A 24,797-nucleotide genomic window follows, 5' to 3' on the forward strand; every position below is an offset into this window, starting at 1 on the left:
ATGCATTTAAAATACAAGTTAGAATACTCCCAGTACTGTCAGCCAAATGCACACACAGTATCTACATTAAAAGCACTCTGTTTGGGTTGTTAATACTGATGCATTAATGAGTAAACAGCATTATCACCTCTGGGTTATATCATTTACAACAATGCATTGTATTTAATTAAGTCTTTTTTTTGTATGTAAAACGAGTTACTGTAGCCACCAGATGAATGTAGTAGAGTATTTGAGTGAATGCACTAAACCAAGCTTTTTATGTGGGAACTGTAAATACTGTTACCTGCCTGTTGGCCGATAGGTGGCAGCAGCACTCAAACACGCCGCTGAAGCTCAAACTAAAGAAAGAGAAGTAGAACCACTTGCTGGTCAGGTCTAAATAAACAATCAAAATGGCTGCTTTAGACGAAATAAAACGTCTTGAATATTTATCTTTGGTGTCAAAGGTGTGCACGGAGTTGGAGAATCATCTGGGGATAAGCGAGAAAGATCTGGGTAAGGCTGCGTTTCATGACAGCATAGTTTTCTCGGCTACATTAGCTAGCTAACTTGCTTTGTAACAAACAGACATGATCATTCTAACTGTGGTGTCTAAGTTAGCATGAATAGCTAAACACCAGTTGCTGTTTTGCAGCTGAATTTATCATCAGTTTGGCCGAAAAACACCCGACATTTGAGGAATTCAGAGCAGTTCTGTCTGAAAATGGAGCAGATTTCACAGTAAGTGTGCAGCTAAACAAACACCTTCATGTTTGTTGATGTCGCCTTGTGTTTTCTTACTAAACCCACATTTCTCTTTTCAGGATACCCTCGTTGGAAATTTACTTAGACTTATTCATACTATGCGACCCTCGCCATCTACAAGTAAAGGTACAGATGTATTTTGTGTAATAATGCCATATGTTTTACAGCTGTAGGTCTACTGTTCCATAATCTCTTCTCTTCTTGTGTGTGACAGCTCATCAGCCAGAGGTCAAACCAAAGAGTGAGAAGGACAAGCAGAAAGAGAAATACCCTGCTTTATGTAAACCAGACGCTCCTGTGTGGATGGTAAGGCTCACTTCATGACCGTTTCTTCTGGTAAAATACAAATTACTTATAAATTAGACATTTCAGAGGCAACTGCAGTTTGTAGTATTTATGGAGCTTTGGAGCACTAATTATTACCTCCCCATCAGATTCCACCTCGCCACACAGATAAAGACGATGAGCAGGTCGCTGCAGCAGCCATGAAGGAGCTGGAGATGCTCATGCCTAACTTCTGTGGAACGAGCTCTGATAACGGGTATTTATGAAGCGTCTCCCTGATAAATCAAGAGACCAATGTACAATTTACGATATAGATTCAGTTACCTCTTTATAACCACTACACATTGGCAACATTTGGAGTAAAAATCGGACTTGTCTTCTACTCATTTGCTCCTCAGGTCAGTCAATCCTTTGCACAGTGACAGAGGCCGAGGCACAGACGGAGACAGCGGACGTAAGCGATGTCGTTCTCGCTCCAGATCAAGAGATCGTGACGGACAAACAAACCTCAAGCACAAAAGGAAACGGGTGTCTCGCTGGAGTGACCGTCCACCGAGCCCACACAGAGACAACAACAGCAACAACAACAGCAACGAGGATGACAGAGACTCTGACCGCTGGCGCAATAGACTTGTGGATCGGCCTCCACCAGAAGAGCCTGTTGTGGGCGACATCTACAACGGCAAAATCAGCAGTATTATGCAGTTTGGCTGTTTTGTGCAGCTAGAGGGCCTCAGGTTAGGAAGCCATGCATGTGTTTTTAAAAACATATTCTCTTTTAATATTTTGTTTGTTCAGGATTTCAGTGTTGCTTGTTTGTCTTCATGGTACCAAAAATCACTTCACTTTAGTCAAACATCCACTACATCACATGTTATGTTGCACCCTGATGCTAAGCTGTAGTGTGTAACTGTCATTATCTGCAGAAAACGCTGGGAGGGCCTGGTGCACATCTCAGAGTTGCGCAAAGAAGGACGTATAGCCAATGTGGCTGACGTGGTCACCAAAGGCCAAAAGGTGAAGGTCAAAGTGCTGTCATTCACTGGAACCAAAGCCAGCCTTAGTATGAAGGTGAGTCTCTATGATGGAAACAGTAAGACAGTAAGATGTGTGCAGATAATATGTGAAGAGATGCAATCCTCTCACACTATCCTTTCTATCTTTTGTTTCCCAACAGTTTTAAAAGTAAAAATATATCCCAGGAGATACTACATGTAGAATATTTTACTCCTAAAAACACTAGTAATGGTTGATGTAGTATTGTAGTTACTGTTGATTAGTTAGTTACTGTAGGTGAATCATAAATCATGCATTGTTCCCCACTTTCAGCCAGAGATATGAAATCAAATGTAAATTTAGTATACTCTTCTATGGTTATGAGATATGGCTTAATAATAATTGTTTTTTCAAATGTTGGCTATAAACGAGTGCATGTGTTTACATGTTGTTGTCAGGATGTTGACCAAGAGACAGGGGAGGACCTGAACCCTAACCGGAGACGAAACCTGGACCCCGGAGTTGCAGACGAAGCCATGAGGAACCCTGACCGCCCCGTTGAAGCCAGCATGCTGGAGATAGATGAAAACCCAACAGAACGCAAGCGGCTCGCCAAAATAACTGACCTCGAAAAATGGGAGATTAAACAGGTATTCATCAAACACATTCACACAGTGAAGTGCTAAATACTTCCACAGGAGTGATACACTACTCACAAAAAGTTAGGGATATTTGACTTTCGGGTGAAATTTATGGAAAATGTAAAAACTTCATGCTACAGTGATGTTATATCATGAAAGTAGGCCAGTTAAGTAGAAGCATGCAATGGTAATTTCTTCATCTCAAACAATTTATTGAAACAAAAGCTAACAACAGTGGTGGGTATACAGTTGTGTTCAAAATAATAGCAGTCCCACATCACTAGCAAGATAAATCACTGTTTTTGTTAAAATTTCAACTTCTACACCGCAAGTAAGTTTCTAGAAGGTTTAGTAAAGGTATAGAAAACCAACAGACCCAACAGGCATGGCGTGCATGCTGCTGATTCTGTGAAACTGAATCATTAACTGAAAGGGGCGTGTTCAAAAAAATAGCAGTGCTGAGTTCAATAAGTGAGGTCATTGATAATGTGAAAAAAACAGGTGTTAAACAGGTGGCCCTCATTTAAGGATCAAGGCAACTGACGCTGCATATGCTGGCTGTGCATTTGTCCTTGAAAAACAGAGTAAAATGGGTCGTTCAAGACGCTGTTCAGAAGAAGAGCGTTCGTTGATTAAGGAATTAATCAAAGAAGGGAAAACCTATAAAGAAGTGCAGAAAATGACAGGCTGTTCAGCTAAAATGATATCAAACGCTTTAAAATGGCAGCCAAAACCAGAAAGGCGAGGAAGAAAAAGAACTATTCAAATGGATCGGAGAATAACCAGAATGGCAAAGGCTCAGCCAATGATCAGCCTCAGGAGGATCAGAGAAGATCTAAGGTTGCCTGTGAGGACTGTAACAATCAGACGACGTCTATGTGAAGCCAAGCTACCAGCAAGAAGCCCCCGCAAAGTCCCATTGTTAAAAAAAAGACATGCGCTGAAGCGGTTACAATTTGCCAAAGAACACATTGACTGGCCTAAAAAGAAATGGCGTAATATTTTGTGGACTGATGAGAGTAAGATTGTTCTTTTTGGGTCTAAGGGCCACAGACAGTTTGTCAGACGTCCTGCAAACACTGAATTCAAGCCACAGTACACAGTGAAGACGGTGAAGCGTGGTGGTGCAAGCATCATGATATGGGGATGTTTCTCGTACTATGGTGTTGGTCCTATTTATCGTTGGTCCTATTGATCATGGATCAGTCTGAGTACATCAGAATACTGGAAGAAGTCATGTTGCCGTATGCTGAAGAGGAAATGCCCTTGAAATGGGTGTTTCAACAAGACAATGACCCCAAACACACCAGCAAGCGAGCAAAATCATGGTTCCAGACAAACCGCATTCAAGTAATGGAGTGGCCAGCACAATCCCCGGACCTTAATCCCATAGAAAACTTGTGGGCTGACATGAAAAATGCTGTTCATGAGGCAAAACCAAGAAATTCAGAGGAATTGTGGAACGTAGTACAATTGTCCTGGGCTGCGATACCTGTTGACCGGTGCCAGAAGTTGGTCGACTCCATGCACCACAGATGTGAAGCAGTTATCAGAAACCGTGGTTATGCAACTAAATATTAGTTTATGATTCTCAGGAAAGTTGAATCTTCAAGCATTTCTTAGTTTATACAGTACATTTGAGTTTGTGAAGACAGATGTCAACACTGTTATTTTTTTGAACATTATATTTCTTGACTTTCTGTAAAATATTATCAAATTCAATTACTTTTTCCAATTTTCTTGCTTTGAAATGGAAAGTGCTGTGTCCCCAATGCATTTGTGTTCATTAAAATACAATTTATTTGAGGGATTTTGACGTTTACTCACCTTTTTAATCACACTGCTATTATTTTGGACACAACTGTACCACAACAAAAAATGTCAATGTCTCAATAACTTGTCATGTGTCCTTGAGCATCAATTACAGCTTGACAACGACGTCTTATGCTGTTCACAAGTCGACTTATTGTCTGCTGAGGCATGGCATTCCACTCTTCTTGAAGGGCTGCCCTCGGGTCATTGAGGTTCTGGGGTGCGGGGTTACGACCCTCTACACGACGACTCAGCTGATCCCATTGGTTTTCTATGGGATTCAGGTCTGGAGAAAGTGCAGGCCACTCCATTTGAGGGACCCCAGCCTCCAGCAGCCGTTCCCTGATGATGCGACCTCGATGAGCTGGGGCATTGTCGTCCATGAAGATGAAATCAGGCCTGTGTTGCTCATGCAGAGGCACAGTGACTGGATTAATGATGTTGTTCAGGTAGTATCGGCTTGTCACAGTACCATTCACAAGGTGTAGGGCAGTTCTGTGTTGACTAGACACACCTGCCCAGACTGTAACACCACCAACTCCAAAGGCTCGTCTGGTGACAACAGTGGCTGATGCATAGCGTTCTCCTTGACGTGTCCAACAGCGTTGGCGGCCATCATTTCTGCTCAATGTGAATCGACTTTCATCAGAGAACAGAACAATGAGGCCCACTGGTTCCTCATCCAGCGCAAATGCTCCCTGGCCCATGCAAGACGATGACGCCTGTCCCTGGTGGTGTGGTCAGGTACCCTTGCAGCTCGTCTAGCACGCAGACCATGCTGATGTAAGCGGTTTCGAATGGTCTGACGTGACACTCGGGTGCCTCTCACCTTCACTTAAACGTGCCTGGAGTTGAGTGGCATTCACCATCTGGTTCCGCAGGGCACTGTTCACAATGAAGCGGTCATCAGCATGGGATGTGGCCAAAGGACGTCCACTTCTATGCCTTTCTGTGACTCTACCAGTCTCTCTCTGTCTCTGTTGCAACCTGCTGATGACACTCTGTGAAAACTCTAAGCTCAGTGACTGCATCCGTTTGAAGCCTCGCAATGGCCAGTCACTGTCGATCGATTGTTAGGTGTCGTCTTGGTCTCATGATGTCAGAATGTGAACAGCATGACGAAGAGGACTGTTTAAATACAAATTGTCATTGAACCAGAACATTTAGTGGTCGATTCATGGATCAGACACTTGTTGTGATTTTTGCGGTTAATCACCTTGTTAGAGAACAGCATGTTATGCAATAAGTACTGAAACACTGGACAGTTGGACATGTACATTCAAAAGTTTAGAGAAGGTCAAATTAAGTTCACCTGTAAAGGTTATAGTGCATTTTAGGTGCATTCTGAAATTTCATCCAAAAGCCAAATATCCCTAACTTTTTGTGAGTAGTGTATATGTGATATATCTTCCTTGTCTGTTTTTTAACCACCCAGTTTAAAATGTTTTTCTCCCGTTCAGATGATCGCAGCCAATGTACTTCCTAAAGAAGAATTCCCAGAATTTGACGAGGAGACGGGAATCCTCCCTAAAATAGATGATGATGAAGGTAAAACTCTACACTTTAATCTTGAGCTTTTGAAAAATGTAAATTATACTTAATGATAATGCCCCCCCCCCCCCCCCATACAGATGAAGAAATGGAGATTGATCTGGTCGAAGAGGAACCACCGTTCCTGAGGGGACAGACTAAATGGAGCATGAACATGAGCCCAGTCAAAATAGTAAAGGTATATATCCACACTCCTCTACGATCTGTCCAGATCTTACTGAATATTTCTTTTAATAAAATGTCTGGAAATGAATTCTAATTCACGTTTAGCAGGCTGCATGCGGGCTTTGGTCATTGTTAGACCAGTTCTGTCATGCTAACCTAAATTAGCATCCATAAAAGGGGGGGAAAGTAGCTACAGCACTTTAGACCCCCAGATGTAAACATGTTGATGTCGCCTTCTATGGACAAAGAAAGTCAACAGCTGCTACAGTTTTTACAGTTACGCCACAGCAGGCGCAACTGGCTAATAGACCAACTACAGTGTTAGTTCGATTTTTTTTGTGTGTTTTAGCTAAAATAAAATAATTTGTGGCACAGAAACCTCCAGTGGATATTAAATACTCATGCAGTGTGAACTCTTTATTCTTCCTGCTATCTGTGTCTCATTCATATAAGTTAAATGTGAAATCTAAAATCTAAAAAACACACAAAATGTTCTGTTTGTTTTCTCTGTCATCTTACCAGCACTTGTTTTCATTTTGTCCATTAGAATCCAGATGGCTCCCTGTCCCAAGCAGCCATGATGCAGAGTGCTCTTGCAAAGGAGAGGAGAGAGCTGAAGCAGGCGGCTCGCGCAGCAGAGATGGACTGCATCCCTACTGGTCTCAACAAGCACTGGACAGACCCGATGCCTGATTGTAAGGACCTGGACCACACATTTTTAATGATCCAGCAAACGCTGTGTGATTTCTTGCAGTAATTTTCAAGCATCAGTGGAACAAAACCATCACCACAAATATTATTTCCAACCGGAAATTAATTAAAAGACAAAATCAATCAAAATGTTGTGTCAGAGGTTTAAAATTTAGAAAATAAAATTTAACCATCTGTCTTGTGCCAGGCCTATTACACTGTTACATTGTTACCACGGCACGGCTGGAGATGATTATCTAGCTTCCCTATGAGTTTTCACTGGCACACAGAGTCATAATGCACTGTGACCTCCGCAGCCTGAGGGGACATCGGAGGCCTCACAAGTTCCTTCCAGCCCTGGTTACTACCTCTGACTCATAGTTGAATACAAAAACAGCTTGTTGGGAACTTCATTATCGTTGCAGTTCATCTTGATTGAATAAAGTCGTAGATTCTAGGAGGTTTGGTTAGATCTTGCCGGAACTTTGGTTCTGAATCGCTGTTCCTCTCCTGTACAGATGAAGGAAGGCAGATCGCTGCCAACATGAGAGGCATCGGCGCTATGCCCATTGATCTTCCAGAGTGGAAGAGATATGCCTTCGGCGGGAACCAGGTGTCGTATGGCAAGAAGACAGAACTTTCCATCCTGCAGCAGAGAGAGAGTCTGCCTATTTTCAAGCTTAAGGAAGAGCTCATTCAGGTATGAGCAGTGGCGAGATAACAGCACATTACTGAGTTGTTAGGCACAAAGATGAAGGGGGGACGTCTTAAAGGTGTGGAACAAGATCTGAACCCACATTACGACCTACAACATGTGCATCTACCCTCTGAGCCATCAGTGCCCCCACGTTTTTCTTTCTCAAGTCTTTATTAACACACTTTAATACCTTCTCAATTCAATTCTTTCTCTTGACAGGCTGTCCACGACAATCAGATCTTGATTGTAGTTGGAGAAACTGGGTCTGGTAAGACCACGCAGATCACTCAGTACCTGGCAGAGGCTGGCTACACCTCCCGGGGGAAGATTGGCTGTACGCAGCCCCGTCGTGTAGCTGCCATGTCAGTGGCCAAGAGAGTCTCTGAGGAGTATGGTTGCCGTTTAGGCCAAGAGGTGAGTGAACTTCTTAACCTGTTCAAGAAGTTCTTCGTGATTCCTCTCTCCTGTGGCTTTTATCTATTTCAAATTAGTTGTAGTTTTTGTCGGATGTCCTTCAACTTGCCTGTTTTTTTTTTTTTTACCTTAATTTTAGGTGGGTTACACTATTCGCTTTGAGGACTGCACCAGCACAGAGACAGTTATCAAGTACATGACCCATGGTATGCTGCAAAGGGAGTGTCTGTTGGACCCAGACATGAGTCAGTATTCCCTCGTTATGCTGGATGAGGCCCATGAGAGAACAATTCACACCGACGTGCTCTTTGGCCTTCTTAAGAAGGTGCTTTACACAAACTAAACAACATTTCTAAAGAATAGTAAATTACCTAATGCTGTTTCACATACAATAACGTCCTCTGTCTCTTTTAGACGATACAGAAACGCAAAGACATGAAGCTGATAGTGTCCTCGGCTACGCTGGACGCTGTCAAATTCTCCCAGTATTTCTTTGAAGCTCCCATCTTCACCATCCCAGGAAGAACTTTCCCAGTGGAGATTCTCTACACCAAAGAACCTGAGACGGACTACCTGGATGCCAGTCTCATCACTGTCATGCAGATCCATCTAACCGAGCCCCCAGGTACGGTTGTGTCAGGAACAGGAAACCTAGTCATGTCTCTGTAGGACAAAAGGAATTTTAATTTTTTATGTTAATGAAACGTTTCTCCCTGTCCCCTGTCCAGGTGACATCCTGGTGTTTCTGACTGGACAGGAAGAGATCGACACCGCCTGTGAGATCCTGTATGACCGAATGAAGTCACTGGGGCCTGATGTTCCTGAACTGATTATTCTGCCGGTTTATTCTGCCCTGCCCAGTGAGATGCAGACCAGGATCTTTGACCCTGCACCCCTGGGCAGCAGAAAGGTAATACAATGCGCTGGATCAGATTAGAGCTGTGAAACCAGTTCTTTTACTCTTGAGCTTATTCAAATGACAAAATAGCACCTGTCTTTGCTGAATTTAAGTAGATGTAGAATTTGAACATATTTACCTTTTGGTGGCTTTAGATTTGTATTTGTATCTAAAGTTCAGCACTGAAGAAATCATCCACCTTAAAGAGGAATTCATTTCTTATAATTATTTTTGTTCTGATTACTACCAGGTCATCATTGCCACAAACATCGCTGAGACGTCTCTGACTATTGATGGAATCTACTACGTGGTGGACCCTGGCTTTGTTAAACAGATTGTGTATAATTCCAAGACGGGCATCGACCAGCTTGTGGTGACCCCCATATCACAGGTCATCCATTTTAACATAGTCCTTGTAATTTGGAAGTAAACATTTGTCCTACTTGGTAACCTCAGTGCTTTTTAATCCTACGCTGATGTGCTTTGATAGATGGACATCTCTGTACTACATAATGATTTAAACACTCCCTGATCTGTTTTCAGGCCCAGGCCAAGCAGAGGGCAGGCCGAGCCGGCAGAACAGGCCCGGGGAAGTGTTACAGACTGTACACCGAGAGAGCCTACAGAGACGAGATGCTCGTATCCAACGTGCCTGAGATCCAGAGAACCAACTTGGCCAGCACTGTGCTGTCTCTGAAGGTGACTTTTTCTCTCACCTGCATGATTCAGACCAGATAGCATACTAGTTGTCTTTATATGGAAGCTATGTCCATATTGCTTATTGTTTTTTAATGTTGTTCTAATGCTTTTTTCCCCTCTGTGTTCTGCCTTGTGATGGATGCCACATGTTGCTCAGTTATTATTATTTTCTTTCAGGCATTACTGTTATTGTTAATGTGATTTTTTTTTTTCCTTTTCCCCCTTTGCTCCCCTCCCCAGGCCATGGGTATTAATGACCTCGTGTCTTTTGACTTCATGGACGCTCCTCCCATGGAGACTCTGATCACAGCCATGGAGCAGCTCTACACTCTGGGAGCTCTGGACGATGAGGGCTTACTCACACGGCTGGGTAGAAGGGTGAGGAGGACAGGAAAATCCATGTGCTCAGTCAGATTGATTATGGACAGATTATGCATACTGTACATATTTTATTTACACCTGTCTCAGATGGCTGAGTTCCCTCTGGAGCCCATGCTGTGTAAGATGTTGATCATGTCCGTCCATCTGGGCTGCAGTGAAGAGATGCTCACCATCGTCTCCATGTTGTCTGTTCAGAACATCTTTTACAGACCAAAGGTATGTGGCTAATACACAACTACAGCCATACTGACCAGATTATGCTTCAGTCTTCTTCAATCAGAATTACTTCAGTAACACTGAAGTGTCCAAATCTTTGATGAAACAACAACGTGATAAAGCTTAAAACAAAATACAAAAACAAAATTCAATCCTTCCATTTTCAGGACAAACAGGCCCTTGCTGACCAGAAAAAGACAAAGTTCTTCCAGCTTGAGGGAGACCACCTCACGTTGCTGGCCGTCTACAACTCCTGGAAGAACAACAAGTTCTCCAACCCCTGGTGTTTCGAGAACTTCATCCAAGCCCGCTCCTTGAAGAGAGCTCAGGACATCCGCAAGCAGATGCTGAGCATCATGGACAGGTAGTCAATTCAACTGCGTTTCAACTATGGGTTTGGTGTATTTCAGTGTTTGTTGTATTTGTTGAGACACTGATCATTTTTGTCATAAACCACATTTTACCTCACATGGTGTGGAATGAAGAAATGACTGTAGACATAATCATTAATTAATATATAAAAATGCGCAGCAATGTATTTAAATAAATGCCAGACTACTGACTAGTATTTACCCTCATTCAAATGTAGTCTTTTCATAATGTCATGTGAATTTGAATATACAAATATTCAACAACGCTAAATGTCCCTCAGACACAAGTTGGACGTGGTATCTTGTGGAACAGCTACGATGCGGGTCCAGAAAGCTATTTGCAGCGGTTACTTCAGGAACGCTGCCAGGAAGCACCCCCATGACGGGTACCGTACCCTGATTGACCAGCAGGTGGTGTACCTCCACCCCTCCAGCACTCTCTTCAACCGCCAGCCAGAGTGGTAAGTCCTGATTGTACACAGCGGGGGTGATGTTAGGAACGGTCTGATGTTGTTCACAAGATTCATATCAAATTCATATCCCACAAACATCATTTATACTTGGAGCCGTTTATTGTTTCGTATGAATTGTATGAATTTCCCGTATAATCGTCGTAGTTGCTGAAATCATTCGTTTATAAGTCGAGCGACAGAAATTCAATCAACTCAAGTCAAAGTAAAATGATCAAATGTTGACTGATTACAGCTTCCGAGATGTTTGGATGTTTTTCATCATTGTAGATTTAATATGTTTGGGATTTGGACTGTGATGGGACGTTGGTTTTGACTTATTTGTGACTAGCGCTGCAACTAATGATTATTTTCATTATTGATTAATCTTCTGATTATTTTCTTAATACTCAATTAATTGCTTTATATATATAACAGTGTCAGTTTACCATCATGTAGGACAAAGAAAAGCTTCAAATCTTCACATCTGAGAAGCTGTAACCAGCCAAAGTTTTTCATTTTTGCTTGAAAAATGAAAGAAAAGTTGCAGATTAATTTTCTGCTGATTGAATAATTGATTGAATGACTAATCATTCCAGCTCTGTTAGTGATTTATTGTGAAGGAAATCAGCCCTAATCATTATTAACTTCCTGCAGGCTGGTGTACCATGAGTTGGTGCTGACCACCAAGGAGTACATGCGGGAGGTGACCACCATCGACCCCCGCTGGCTGGTGGAGTTTGCGCCGGCCTTCTACAGAGTGGGCGACCCCACACGCCTCAGCAAGCAGAAGAGGCAGCAGAAACTGGAACCTCTCTACAACCGCTACGAGGAACCCAACGCTTGGAGAATCTCGCGCGCCTTCAGACGACGCTGAAGATCTCCTTGTGCCTTATTCCAGATGGACATACGGTGTGGTGCATACTGACTGAGCCAAAGACACTTTGGTTTCAGATTTCAATTTTACTTGCAAATGGTAATTTAACCTTAATGAATCGCCTTTATATATATATACATATAATATTTAAACTTCCTCACTTCAATACTTCATTTTGCCTTGTCAGCTATGTCATTACTGTTATCAGATGTTAACACTTAAGTTGGTCAACATTTCCTATGCTGTAATTTCTATGAAATATTTAACATATAAGTGATTTAGACTTCTTTTTTTATTGCAGTCTTGACAGATAAACACTGGATGCATTTTTATTTTTGTTGCCTCTTAATGATCCCGTCTTGTCTGCATGAATATGGTCAAATATGAATATTAATAATATTCAGTGAGTGTGGAAGGTGTTAAAACTGAAACAGCGGTTAAAGGAGTAGTTCGACATTTTGGGAAATTTTTCTGTACAGTTAATATGAAGCTGTTGATTAGCTTAGCTTAGCTTAGCACAAAGACTGGAATTGGGGAAACAACTTTCAGCAAGAAAGCAAATAAGCACATTTCCTGAAATGATGATGATGATGTTCCTCTTAAACAGCCTGAGAAGTTTAATCACTTAATTTTAATTTTATTCGCTCATAAAAGGGGGAAAAGGGGGGACAAGTTAAAGAATACCCACATGCGAGTCATAACAAAAACACAGGAAAGAATAGTCTGGACTTCAGTTTGGGTATTATTATGGGTGTTTATTAAGCAATCTCTTCAACCACAGTCATGTTTATGGATTGAATAGGCCTCAGATGTGAGAGGAATGCAGCTCTTAAAAACAAAACAAAAGGAAATCCCTAATGAGATTAATTTAAAACAAAAAACACCATAGCCTTATATACAAGTGGATGGGGTGGGCATGTGCAAGAGGTGCATGGGGTTTCAGGGGTGTGTATGATGATGGGTTGGTACAACAGGAAGATTTCTGAGGGTGGGGAGAAAAGAGGGAGGGGTGGGGGCTGGCTTTAGTACATGTAGCCTTTGGAGTAGGGCTGGGGGCCCATGTTTTGGGGGGCTTGTTCCGTGTTGTAGGGCACTCCCTCATCCAGGTGGGACAGGGGCACCGTGTCCTCCTCGTTGACGTAGCGCTCGAACTCAGCCTTCAGGCTGGGCCGCTGATTGTCGGGGAAGGCCAGGGAGATGAGGGCCTCGGGCTCACACACAAACTTGTAAACATAGCGCTCCCCTGCCACCTGGAAGGAGAGGGGGCGGCTTGAGTCATATAGGAATGTATATGAAGAAACATTCAACGCGTGTCCAGACTTCAGTTATTTAGCCAATTTGAGCCTCATATGTGCGTAACAAAGATCTCTGTTAAATGACCAGGTAAGACTTGGGCCAGTCATAGACAGAGACTGTATGTGGTTTCTCCCTGTTTAGATATCCAGTAAATAATCGGATCTGCATCACAAAAGAGGCGTGGATGCCGTGACCCAGTCATCGTCTGACAAAAGTTAATCAGCTGTGATTTGTGTTGATTTAGTGGGATTAATCAGCATTTAATTTGACTCACATACTGGCCACTGCAACCCAGTTTTAATTCTGCCCAGTGCCAGATAATTTTGTCTTTTTAGCTAGCTCTTTAATCTATCAGGAAGACCCTCTCCAATTAATCATTTGGAAAATATCTGCAGACTATCGGGACCAAAATCTATTTATAAAACAGTTTATTAACATTTACAACTGCAGACTTTGTGGATTGTTGTGCCAGACAAAGGGATTATTTACAACCTGGCAACCCAAAAGTTGTTCTTATTAATGGCTTATAACTGATCTATAAAGCATTAGTAAAAAAATAAAAAGGCATTACTTACAACTTCTAAAGCCTTGATAAAGGGTGTGTTATATAATAAAAAGGGGGTACTATAGACTGATATAAGTGAACCTGTTGCAGTTACTCTACTATGAAGACATAATGAAGATTTTGACTTTTGGAGACAGTACTGGTAAACTTAAAAGAATATAATATCTCAAAATTTTAAATGACACATTCTCTGAGCTCACAATATGAAGAAGGCTGTGTTTCGTACCTTCTGCATGATTCCCTTCTCGTAGTAATAGCGCAGAGAGCGGCTGAGCTTGTCGTAGTTCATGGCTGGACGGTTCTTCTGCATGCCCCACAGCCTGGCAACCTGAGGAGGAGGAGAACGAGGAGGCAGAGGAGGGGAGAAGGAGGCAGAAAAGGAAATGGCTGTGGTTTACACGTCTGGCATAGTTCAGCTCTGGTGAGATTCATTTAAAGGTGACTGCTTATTTTCATGCTTTTGAAGAGTTTAAGAATATATTCTTCCTCAAATGACACGTCAACAGAGGAGAATAGTTTGTGTCAGCATTTTTTTTCCCCCTGAAGTTCATATTCCCAAAATCTTAATTAGACACAGTTGTGTGCATTTCCACACTGTGACCACTAGGGGTCCTCGGTTGCAAGTCAAAGCCCTCGCTACACTTTTAACTCAACAGCATCAACATGCCAAGACCAGGGCGAGTCCCTACATGTGGATTCACTTCCTTTTTATGTAACCCATTACCACTTGAATGCAACCAGAGTCCCACAGTGTTCACAGTGAAATAGGAGTCATGGCTGGTTGTCAGAGGCAGGCCATGAAATACACTCCCAACCCAAAATTGAACCCTCAGCTGACGAGGGACCACTAACCCCTGATAGAAAATGAGTGTCTCACAACAACCCCACACAGGCAAGGGCATGTAAGTCAAATCATTTCGCGACAGTGAACGATCTTTGTGTTGACAAACATCTGAGATAGTGGAAGAAACCAAAAAGCTGGGGGGAGGGAGACACTGAGATTCATGACTCAGGAAGAGACAGGTTGTATCCCACAGTGGCCATCAAGCCAGCAGCCCTGTTTGATCTCTGAGTGTGCTCTCAGCCCTAATTGCTCTTGTAAAACTCTTACCCCATTCATTTTTAATGTACAGTAAAAAGATAATGGAAAACACAGTATAGACCTATCCGTATTAGGACCCACCTAAATGGACGCTGTCTGCTACGTCCAATCAAATTGCAGACTTAAACATCGCAAAAATGTCTCGACTAAAGAAATGTGAGGAGGTGAGAGAGAACGGGGGTGTTGGATGATTCCTTGATAGCGCTTGTCCTTCATTTATCAATCCAGCGTTTCATGTGCTGAATAATGAATGGGGGACTAATGGAAGATGGATCAGAGAATAGACCTACGAGGAAAGTGGCCAAATCTCACATCTAATCGCTCCAATCTAGGTAGCGCCTTAAAACCCTGCTAACATAAATTCATTCCGAGAATAACTCCTGTGCTGTCCTTATCCGATTTATATTAACGTCGTGATCCCTATCAACACTTCTCCACTATCTGTGGATAAGGCCGTACGGTAATACCGACTAAAAATAGTGCTGATGCATTTTAAATGGTCTTTAACTCAAACATTTAAGGTGACGGTATTACTACAGTCTTTTATTTCTGTGCAATAATAATTCCTTTTTTTGTTTGGGTTCACACCGAGCAGCCACCAAAACCTGACCCAAATGCATAAGGGCCTTGAGATGCTGTTCGATTAATGAATGCTGGCTACAAAAACATTCCTCAGACTGTATTGAACTCATTTCACAAAACATTAAGGCCTCAATAGCTAACAGACATCACACTGGATTTGCAGGCTCCAGTAAACACCAAGACGTGTGTGAGCTGTAAACCCAAAGTCAAGCAGTTCCACAGATGTTGTCACAGCCTCAACATTGGACCCCCATCGATGATCATTGCTCACATTCTTTACTCATGATAAAGTGAAGGATCTGCTTCAAACAGGCATTAAATTAAATTAATTAAATCAATTAAATGCTGTGTGACAGCACCTCTACTCCTGCTGTTTGGACACACAATTTTCCTACAATGTTATCTGAATAAATAAATAAAATGTTTCATTAAAGGAAAGATAGTTTCAGACGTACCTCTTCGGGTTCAATGAGTTTGAACTCCATGCCGCGGCCGGTCCACGCAATGAAGTGGGCATTGCCCGGGTCGTCCAGCAGGGCCACCAGGAACTGCCAGAGCTGCAAAGAGCCACGGCGCTGGTAAGGTGTGCCCTCGCGAAAAACACCACCACCACCCCCCTCCTGCTTCACCTCACCTGGAGCGAGGAGACGAGAGGCCGGAGGTCAGCACGTTACGATCACATACGTCAAAGCGCTTTCTTTGTATTATGCAAATGGGCCCAGAGTTACTGAATCTGACCAGTTTCATGCAATACAAGCATGTTTGTAAATTTCAGTTGCACCGGTTTATCAGCCAAATTCATTTGATATTTTCAGCACATTCATCTGCATCATACCGTTAAGATTCAATCATTAAATTAGGGTCTAAAAAGGTTCTTATATTACGTGTACAAACAAGGAAAATGACTAATAACAGCTGGGAAGTATCTGAATTCTAGTAAAGCCAGTACATCTAATCTTGAAGTTTCATGTTTGCATACTGACGTAAACTGAATCAAATGCTCATTAACAATGCCTTATCAAATTGACAACTAAAATGGCAGCAGTGTGTTTAGTCGAGGCTGAAATAGGACATTTTTAGGTCATAGGTGGTAAGACTGAGCACGTAGATATTTAAAAGAAAGAACAAGACTACTTGCGATAGAAATAAAAACAATAAATGATTACTAATGCTGGATAACGTGTAGGTAAACAGACACTGATTCATGTTCGGTTCTTGGTTGTTTATCGGTTACTGGATATGTTGTACACAAGTGTGGGAACACGAGAAGCTCAGCTAAGTTACTGCTGTTGTCGCTCAGAGAACTTGCACACTTCACTGGTTCAACCAGTGCCGACACCCTCGGGCTCTCCACTCAATCTCCTTTAGCGTCAATCACCAACACCAACAACACCATGGGAAACTGCCGGTCTCTGTTCTCACCGTGACAGAGGAGCCCTACATCGTGTGTGCGCAGAAACCAAACCCACTAACTAAGCTTCTGAGTACACAAAGACCCATGTACCTCTTACACAAGGATCCCTGACGTCAATATAAGATGATAGTCGGGTATAGAGATTGGAGTAGATGACCGTATGGCTAGTGTTTCTCCCCTATAACTGCTGTCGTCCGACTAACACCTCGCCAAGTGGATTGCGGTGTGCGAATGAAATTGTGTGCGAATGCAGAAGGATTATGGGTACAGCGGCCTCACCTTCGAACTTCTCTGGAACCACACGGGAGTCATTTTCAAACAGATAGCCTGGGAAACAAAGGCAGAGCTGTGTTAGAGTTTCAAGGGGCCTTGATCTCGGCACAGCCAGGTTGTTCATTTGGGATCTGTGCCAAGCTTTGAATGCCATCCCAACTAAATACAAGGATCTATTCACGCATTGAATAACGTTAAGCCAATAAGTGTGTACTCTACTACTCTACTCTAAGTAGACTAGAGCACTTCAGTAACAGGGATAGGATTTCATATTGGAAACATTTGAAAGAGACTTGGATCTTTGCTTCTAGTTTCAGGGCCAGTGAACTTATTGTAACATCTTTTGGGCCTTTAGGAGTCACTCTAAAGCTCTTATATGCTGAACACAATTGGTGAATAAGAATTTGAATTACCCAAAATGGTGTGACAAACAATGAGAGTGAAGGGAAGGGTTGTTTTCTTTTTTTGCTGGGAAATAGGGTTCTTTTTCCAGGAGTTATGTTTATTCAGGGATTCTTGAGGCAGGGGTGAGGCGACAGCCTCTGCCAATGGAAACATAGACACACCGCTGGTTAGCCAATGGAAACACGGACACTCTACGCCGGTTAGCCAATGACCGCAGAGCTCTAACCAGCGAAGGCTCAATGCAGATAAAGCATTGGAGAGGGGGAGATCGGTTACATGCAATTGCAATATTGACATCACTATGATCCCTTCAACTATAATTTGGCAGAGGCCTCTGAAAATATGAAGGTTATCACAATAACAGTAAAACAGGAAATGAAAAATTACCTTCATTGCTGTGCTGGGGGTTTGGGTAGCCCTCATTGTGGTGGTACATAGAGGGACATCCAGGCACATCTGTAACAGGAACACAAATAGCTATAGGTCAAAATGTAATAATGTACAACAACAGGATGAACTGCCCAGAAACAGGTAAATCAACCATCAATTAAAGTGGCAGAATGGAAATCGCTCACAGGGGGTTCATTGATGAAGAAGAATCACTTAATCTGATCGTAAATTCAAGTGAATAAAGACCCTATACGTACTGCTTACTCAGCCAACATCAGCTTGAGAGCGTGGATGTATTATATGGATATTTTGTGTGATCTCCCTGAACACGGCAAGGACAAACGCTGCATTTATCATATCACTTCTCTTGTCTCTGGTGGTATTTTTAGGCCATGAGCAAGCACTTTCACCAGACCAGAGGAGTGGTACAGTATACAGTGTCTGCACTTTATCTGGGCACATCATTGACTCAAATAGATGCATTCACCAAAATAGATTTTATAATCCTCCTCTTAAACCCTCAAACTAAAATCTCTGCAAGTTGGAACACTTCACATCGAGCACATCTATGTTATAATGAGTTGTGCAATCTGAGGAGTATTGCTAATTGTTTTGTGCTCCACATCCTGTGACTGCTCCGCTCACCTTTGTGTGTGTTTGGATGTTTTTCTTTGGCTGTCCGTGCATAAAAAAAAACTAAAAACAGGTGTGTCACTGACTATTCTATATGTGTTTGTCTGCTTTTAAACCGTCTGTCAACTGTTGCGACCGAGACAAGCAAGAGCATAAAAACTGAAAGGTGCAGCTCTTTGCCTCGGGCTCTGGACGTGACTCAGTCCTGGGGAATGCAGCTGCAGCGCAGTGACTGTGATAAGATGCCACTGGGGAAAATCAAACCCTCCATTCTGGGGCAGCAGCACTCGATCATACTGTAAATAATACGTCTGGCACCAATGGCAGGCCCCCACCAGGGAGCGATGGGGAGATTGGGTGTGAGAGCACCGGGGTTAATTGTGCACTGAGTGGCATGACGATTTTGTGTCTTTCATGCGACACAATAGCAGTGATTAAGTGATGGAACGCCAATTTGTATGTGAAACCAGGAGTCTTATTCTCAGGCCTGCTTTTAAAACCAGACTGCAGACTTGTGGCATTTGGCTTTCATTGTTCACGTTCAGACATTGAAAGAAAACACAGGCGTTGTTGTCTTTACACAAATCTTTTGTATGCTCCATTACCTTTTTCCCATTACATGCCCATGACTTTACAATTTTTTTTTTTTTTTTACAAGTATTCTTTCAATTGAATGACCATAAATGGGTGACATTATAAATCAGCAGTAAATAAACAACAATCACTGAAGCTTATTTGGCAGTGTCGCCTTTGTAAACCATATTAATGCCTATGTTTTGTTTGCAGGGTGCATTCATTCAAAAGCTCTTTAAAACACAAATTATCCAATTAACTGCCTGGAAAAAAAAAACGTGTCTGCAAATTAAATATACATTACTCCATTTAAATAGTGGCAGATTAAGGGTTTCCCAATTATACTGATTACTTTAAATTGGAGTTTTTAAAGACCATGACTAATCCCTTTGTTTTTATTTGTGTCCTACTTACATCATTCTTCTCATACACACTGCTCATTGAGCGGCTGTGCTCAAGGAGATCTAGTGGTAATCCTTAAGGGAGGAAAGAGGGAAATTTGTCACCCTGTGTTTTCTCATGAAAGTGCGGTGTGTTGTATAACTGTCTACAAAAGAATGATAAACTCTGATCTTTTATGTCTGATCACCCTCTGTGGTTGGTTAGACTCATATCAGAGGCACTCCTGAGGAAACCCCACCAAATCCATTCTTTCTCTTCCTCCCAGCAGTTATCCACAGAAAAACATCCTTTTGTACTTTCCCTATTTCCATCTCAAGGTTGTGCGATTCCTCGTCAGTGCTATCAAAAGGTGCACGTATAAAAACACAGAGAGTGAAAAGAATTAGGTCGCTTTTCCTGAGGTTTTTATTGTGCATGAAGTATGCTGGTTTCAGCGCTGGAAGGGATGCTTTGTAGCTATCCACTAATGTGCATGTGGGACCTGTGGGAGCCTCATCAATGGCTTTTCTGCTCGTCCTATAGCAGCTTTAACACAGGTGAATGAGGACACAACGTATGTGGAGTGTTATATTTCTCACTCCCTGTTGTTTTAAATTCAGAGAGGCAAGCAGAGGAGCTGGTTTTTGTGCTCTCCAGTGGTAGAGCTTGTTGTTAAAGCGCCTGAGCTGGCTACCCCACCCCATGCCCCCCGTCAACCCCCACTCCTACCACTCCCTCCCCTCACCCTCTCCCAAAGCCCAGCCAGTGAGAGGTTCGGGTTACTGCGGCCACGCTCATTTTTCCATTATGAGTTCATCTGCCTGCAGAAAAAGGAAGCCGCTGGTGCAACCTGAAACCCTGGAGCACTCCACCAGGGACTCTAGTCTTTCCAGTGCCCTCCATTTTCTCAATGAAATTCCTCTGCCTCTCTCTCTCTCTCACAGAGAGTGGAGGGGGGAGGGAGGGAGGGAGGGAGGCAGGGAGAGGGGTAAGGAAGGAGGGAGGGAGGGAGAGGGGTAAGGAAGGAGGGAGGGAGGGAGAGGGGTAAGGAAGGAGGGAGGGAGGAGTGTAGCTGCAGCAGAAAAAAAAATACTTTTTTTCCTTTTCTTTGCAAAGTGTCAGAGAGTTGAAAGGAGGAGTTTTGGAGGCAGGGAGGGAGTCGGGTAGGAGTCTAGATACAGTGAAGAAGTTTGTTTGCCTTTTGGACATTTTGTTCTTGAGTTCGCTGTGCACACTGGGGAGGGTTTGTCTTCAAAGGGACTTTTTTGAGGCGGATTGCACTGCCAAATAAGCCTTATAAATAATCTTAACCATTGTCTAGATTCTAGTTTAAGTCCACAGGTATAGGTTGTATTGGGCACACTCTCTTATTTTGATTTTATGCACACAAATAAAACTACAGTAGCCCCAAACTGACTTCTCCTGTATCAGAGTTTTGAAATATTGTGACAATAGTCTGTATCACTCACCAGGTTCGTAGGTGTAGTCTGTGGGCTCCTGCTTGACCATCATGTGGGCTGGTGGGAACCTGTGTGGGTGCGCGTGTGAGTGTGGATGTGGGTGTGGGTGGGGGTGGGGGTGTGGTCCATGCCCGTGCCCGTGTCCCGGTCCGCTCCCTTGCCCTGGCCCTGCCATGTGAGCTGCCCGTTCATACAACGGGTCTAGGTATTCTTGCTTAAAGCTCTGCTGCAGGTAGGGCATGCAGGGGTCAGAGTGCTGCCGATGATAACCTCCACCGCCGCCACCACCACCACCTCCACCCCCCGGCCCTCCACCCCCGCCTCCACCAGCTCCACTGCCACCATGTCCCGCTGGAGCAGATGGCATGCGCTGAAAGGCCTGTACTGGTGGTGGGAACTGGGGGCACATGGGGTCTCCTGAAGGGCCCTGATACCTGGAACTGAGAAATGACATATATATATATATAAATATATTAGTCAATGCAATATATAACTCCAAAATAATATATTTGTTGCTAAACTGAGCTTTTTTGACTGATGTTGCGAGATTCAACTCAAAGAATTCTACACATCATATTTCACGGTAGTTTATAGTAATAATGTCTACAGTTAAAATGTCATCAACAGTGAATACTCATCCACTCAGTGCTGCTCTGAATAATAATATGATTTCTTTAAACGTAAACTATAAAGCATGTGGTGAAATGTCAATCACAGCTGCTGCCAAGACTTATGTGCTGTGTCACCTGGCGTTGATGGGGTAACTGTTGCTGGGCAGCGGCTGGGAGGTGGCAGCAGGGTTCATGTAGCCAGCATCAGGCCGTCCGGCCGTGGCAGGTTTCGGGGAGTAATGCTGCTGCATGGGAGACATGGGGGTCCCTGGGCAGGAGCTCTTAGCTCCTCCTGCAGCCCTTTTCTGCTCATAGGCACTGTAAAACATGACCACACTCATGAGGACATGCATCCATGCATAAATGCACATGTTACAACAGGGTAGTAGTGGGGAGGGGAGCTTGTTTTACCATTTGTTTTCAGCCAATACGACAAACAGAACTAATGGTGGGGGGTTTGGTGGTCAAAGTATGTGGTCAGTGTTTTAGCTGTGCTGACTAATGCATGACTTCAGTTCTGGCTCATGAGAAATAAGGATAAGTGTTGTTATTGAGAATGGTAAAATAAATAAAGTAATCATTGTTTCATTTATTCTGCCATTGGATGAAAAAACAAACATCTTTGTTCTTATCTAGAAACCAGAACTGAGAGAAAAGATGAGAAACCAAAGACTGTATGTGATAGTAAGTAAATAAATAAATCACATTGTAATGTTGACAATAATACACTGGTTTAATGTTGGGTTGGTCCACCCAAATTACCAAAAAAAACTATTTTCTCACTTTCCTTTAGTGGTGTCGAGCCACGCAGACAGTTTGGTTTTATTTGCTTCAAGATAGAATAAAATCTCTGAGACTTCTGCAGCCGCCTCAATACAATGAACAACGTGTTGTAAAATGACTGGACAGACAATTATCAATGTGTTCTGTGGATTAGCCATGTGTGTGTTTCTGGAAAAGATGTTGAATTGTTTTTATTTTATTTTCTAATGCTGTGAGCAACACAACCAATATTCCATTCACCATCATTGTATTGGGGTGGAGGCAAAATCTCAAAAATGGGGTTAAAAGAACCTGGACAAACACACTGAAACCAGGTAAGCACTGGTTTAAGGACTATGACCAACAACATACTACCACACAACACGTACTTTAGTTCTTCTATTGGGAGAACCTGGAGGTACCTGGCATAAAGGCACTGCTCTCCCCTGGGGTAGCTGAAGCTCTGCTTGTGGCTACAGGACTGGCTGGGGTCGGAGCCTGGGCTCTGCGGTTCCTTCTTGATAGTGACCGGAGGGCTGTGAAATGCCACCGCTAAAAGGAGACAGTAAACAGAAAACAGAGATGAGGGTTGGCACACTGACAGCGGGCTTTGTATATTCTGTTCTCGTTCAGCCCTGCCCCGATACTACCGTCCTCAAGCTCAAAGGGAAACGCAAATACTTCTGTCTGCACAGGAATCTCTTTTACGTGCCAGCCAAAATGCTTAAGTGACTGTCAGCTGCAAAACACAGGGCAGCAGACAGACACGTATAAACACACACACACACACACACACACACACACACACACTGAGGAGAACAGGGACACAAAAACACCCGCCCTCACACACGACTGCATTCCAGCAGTCATTTGGAAACCCAAAGTGTCCTCGTCCACTTTTCTTCACTCTTCCAGACACAACAGCAGCCAAAACTTCCGCTGTCAAAGTCAAGCTTAAAGCTAAACAACTCTACGGGCCAGAGAGATGTCTGTGGACTGATGAAAGCAAATGTCACACCTCTGTTAGAACAGCATATACACCGATTCTGTCTCTCTGCATTCTTTCCTATTGGTATCCAGATGTTGGCCATCGCTTGTAAGCTTTGCTTTTCGCCTTTGAGTAAAGAGGGTAACATAAAAGAGAAGGACTTTTTAGGAGTGTGATACCCTGATAATGCCACGTACTCCCTCAAAGTCCAACATATTCAGCAACATTTTTCACGTTCATGTTTCCCCAAAGACATCCACTCAATCTCCTGCACACCAAACTGTCTATCAAGCAGGACTGCTGGAGGGGACCTTTGCCTTGACGGCCACAGAAACCACCCAAAGTGGAGCTTCAAACTGTGCCGAGGGCTTGTGTTTATTATGTGAGGGGAGGTTTTCACCCGGAGAACTGTACAGGATGTTTTTCTGGTCCCGACAGGGTAAACAGCAGCAGCTGTGCACTTCCAGCTGGGGAGGCCTGTATTTATGTGTGTGCACGTGTGCATGAGTGTGAGAGTGCGCATTTGTGTGTGTGTGTATTAGTAATCTCGGCTGGTCTGTATCCATGTGCGCGCTTGTGAATGTGTGTGTGTGTGTGTGTGCAGTGGGTGTGGAGCTGACGGAGCAGGCCACACTGAAAGCTCAGCCCAGGTAATTACATACTGCCGTCCATTCACAAAAAAGGAGGAGAAAAAAATGTCTGGCTGACTGAGTAAGGCTAGAAATGACTGCTCCTCTAAGGCCAGTAGAGTGGACGAAAAGCGAGAAAAGATTACAGTGACATGAACCACAAACAGCCTTGAGGATCTGCTGTCGTGCTAGCACTCAGGAGCTTCCCGCAACTCTTAAAACTGAAGAAGTTGAAGGCTGAAAAGTCCTCGGAATAAAAAGCAAAGATTTAATTTAGTGCTGACTTCATTAGTCGATTGACAAAAATTATGACAATCTATGAATCGTCATTTATAAAAAGGTAACGAGGCCAAACATTCACTTGATTTCTGCTTCTCAAATCCCCCCAGATTTATAAAATTGTAAATTGAATATTTTGAGTTGTTAGTTGGACAAAAGTAATTTAAGACATCTCTTTGGGTACTGGCAAGTTTTTCATTTTCATTCATATCATTTTCATTTTCAGACAATAATAAAATAAAAATAAAAATAAAACAACTGTTAGATGTAGCCCTACTTTCTTTTATTACAAGTGTAGTACAAGTACAGCTTTTTCAATTGGTATTCAAAATGAGAAAGCAGTGATGACAAAGGGATCAAACAGCTTTGGTGGTTTGCCATTCATGAACAGACACATAATCTTGTGTGCTAAAAAAAAAGCTTTAAAATCTAAGGATTCTTTGGTATTTCTGCTTTTGTAAAAGTTGAAATTCCTTGCTGTTGCTATTTAGATGTTTATTTAACTCGAAGCTGTTCGCCTTTGACCGAGAACGAGAACATGTTTAAAATGATAAACAGAGTCTAACAA

The 24,797-nt window shown here is 42.9% G+C and overlaps 2 protein-coding genes across 6 annotated transcripts in view; one reads left to right on the plus strand and one right to left on the minus strand.

Moving 5' to 3' along the window:
• The first annotated feature begins 392 nt into the window (after positions 1–392).
• LOC139303725 (ATP-dependent RNA helicase DHX8-like) lies at positions 393–12,037 on the plus strand. 2 transcript variants are annotated; one of them, XM_070927556.1, is made up of 23 exons: positions 393–495; positions 635–720; positions 804–878; positions 967–1,041; positions 1,179–1,285; positions 1,455–1,766; positions 1,956–2,100; positions 2,484–2,675; positions 5,939–6,026; positions 6,110–6,207; positions 6,742–6,889; positions 7,403–7,584; positions 7,801–7,995; positions 8,135–8,320; positions 8,410–8,620; positions 8,724–8,905; positions 9,144–9,284; positions 9,437–9,592; positions 9,833–9,970; positions 10,061–10,189; positions 10,357–10,553; positions 10,842–11,021; positions 11,667–12,037. In XM_070927556.1, exons 1-23 carry the CDS (start codon positions 393–395, stop codon positions 11,884–11,886), a joined length of 3,546 nt encoding a protein of 1,181 aa, XP_070783657.1. In that variant the 3' UTR covers positions 11,887–12,037. The 2 variants fall into 2 exon arrangements, with proteins under 2 accessions (XP_070783657.1, XP_070783656.1); XM_070927555.1 differs by having other exon boundaries at positions 804–870; positions 959–1,050; positions 1,428–1,766.
• A 589-nt stretch (positions 12,038–12,626) lies between these two features.
• Positions 12,627–24,797, minus strand: part of etv4 (ETS variant transcription factor 4) — a 29,328-nt gene continuing 17,157 nt past the window's right edge. The window contains exons 5-13 of one of the 4 annotated variants that reach the window (XM_070927559.1): positions 22,756–22,885; positions 21,707–21,889; positions 21,288–21,400; positions 20,970–21,254; positions 17,911–17,979; positions 17,125–17,172; positions 15,887–16,065; positions 13,974–14,075; positions 12,627–13,136 (exon numbers count right to left, since the gene is read on the minus strand). In XM_070927559.1, coding sequence (XP_070783660.1) covers positions 12,909–13,136; positions 13,974–14,075; positions 15,887–16,065; positions 17,125–17,172; positions 17,911–17,979; positions 20,970–21,254; positions 21,288–21,400; positions 21,707–21,889; positions 22,756–22,885 — 1,337 coding nt within the window. In that variant the 3' untranslated portion in view covers positions 12,627–12,908. Of the gene's footprint in view, positions 13,137–13,973; positions 14,076–15,886; positions 16,066–17,124; positions 17,173–17,910; positions 17,980–20,969; positions 21,401–21,706; positions 21,890–22,755; positions 22,886–24,797 lie in introns of all 4 variants that reach the window. The other 3 variants (XM_070927560.1, XM_070927558.1, XM_070927557.1) reach the window with 3 other exon arrangements.

Source organism: Enoplosus armatus, chromosome 20 (genome assembly GCF_043641665.1).
Source record: "Enoplosus armatus isolate fEnoArm2 chromosome 20, fEnoArm2.hap1, whole genome shotgun sequence".
NCBI classification, from domain to species: domain Eukaryota; kingdom Metazoa; phylum Chordata; class Actinopteri; order Centrarchiformes; family Enoplosidae; genus Enoplosus; species Enoplosus armatus.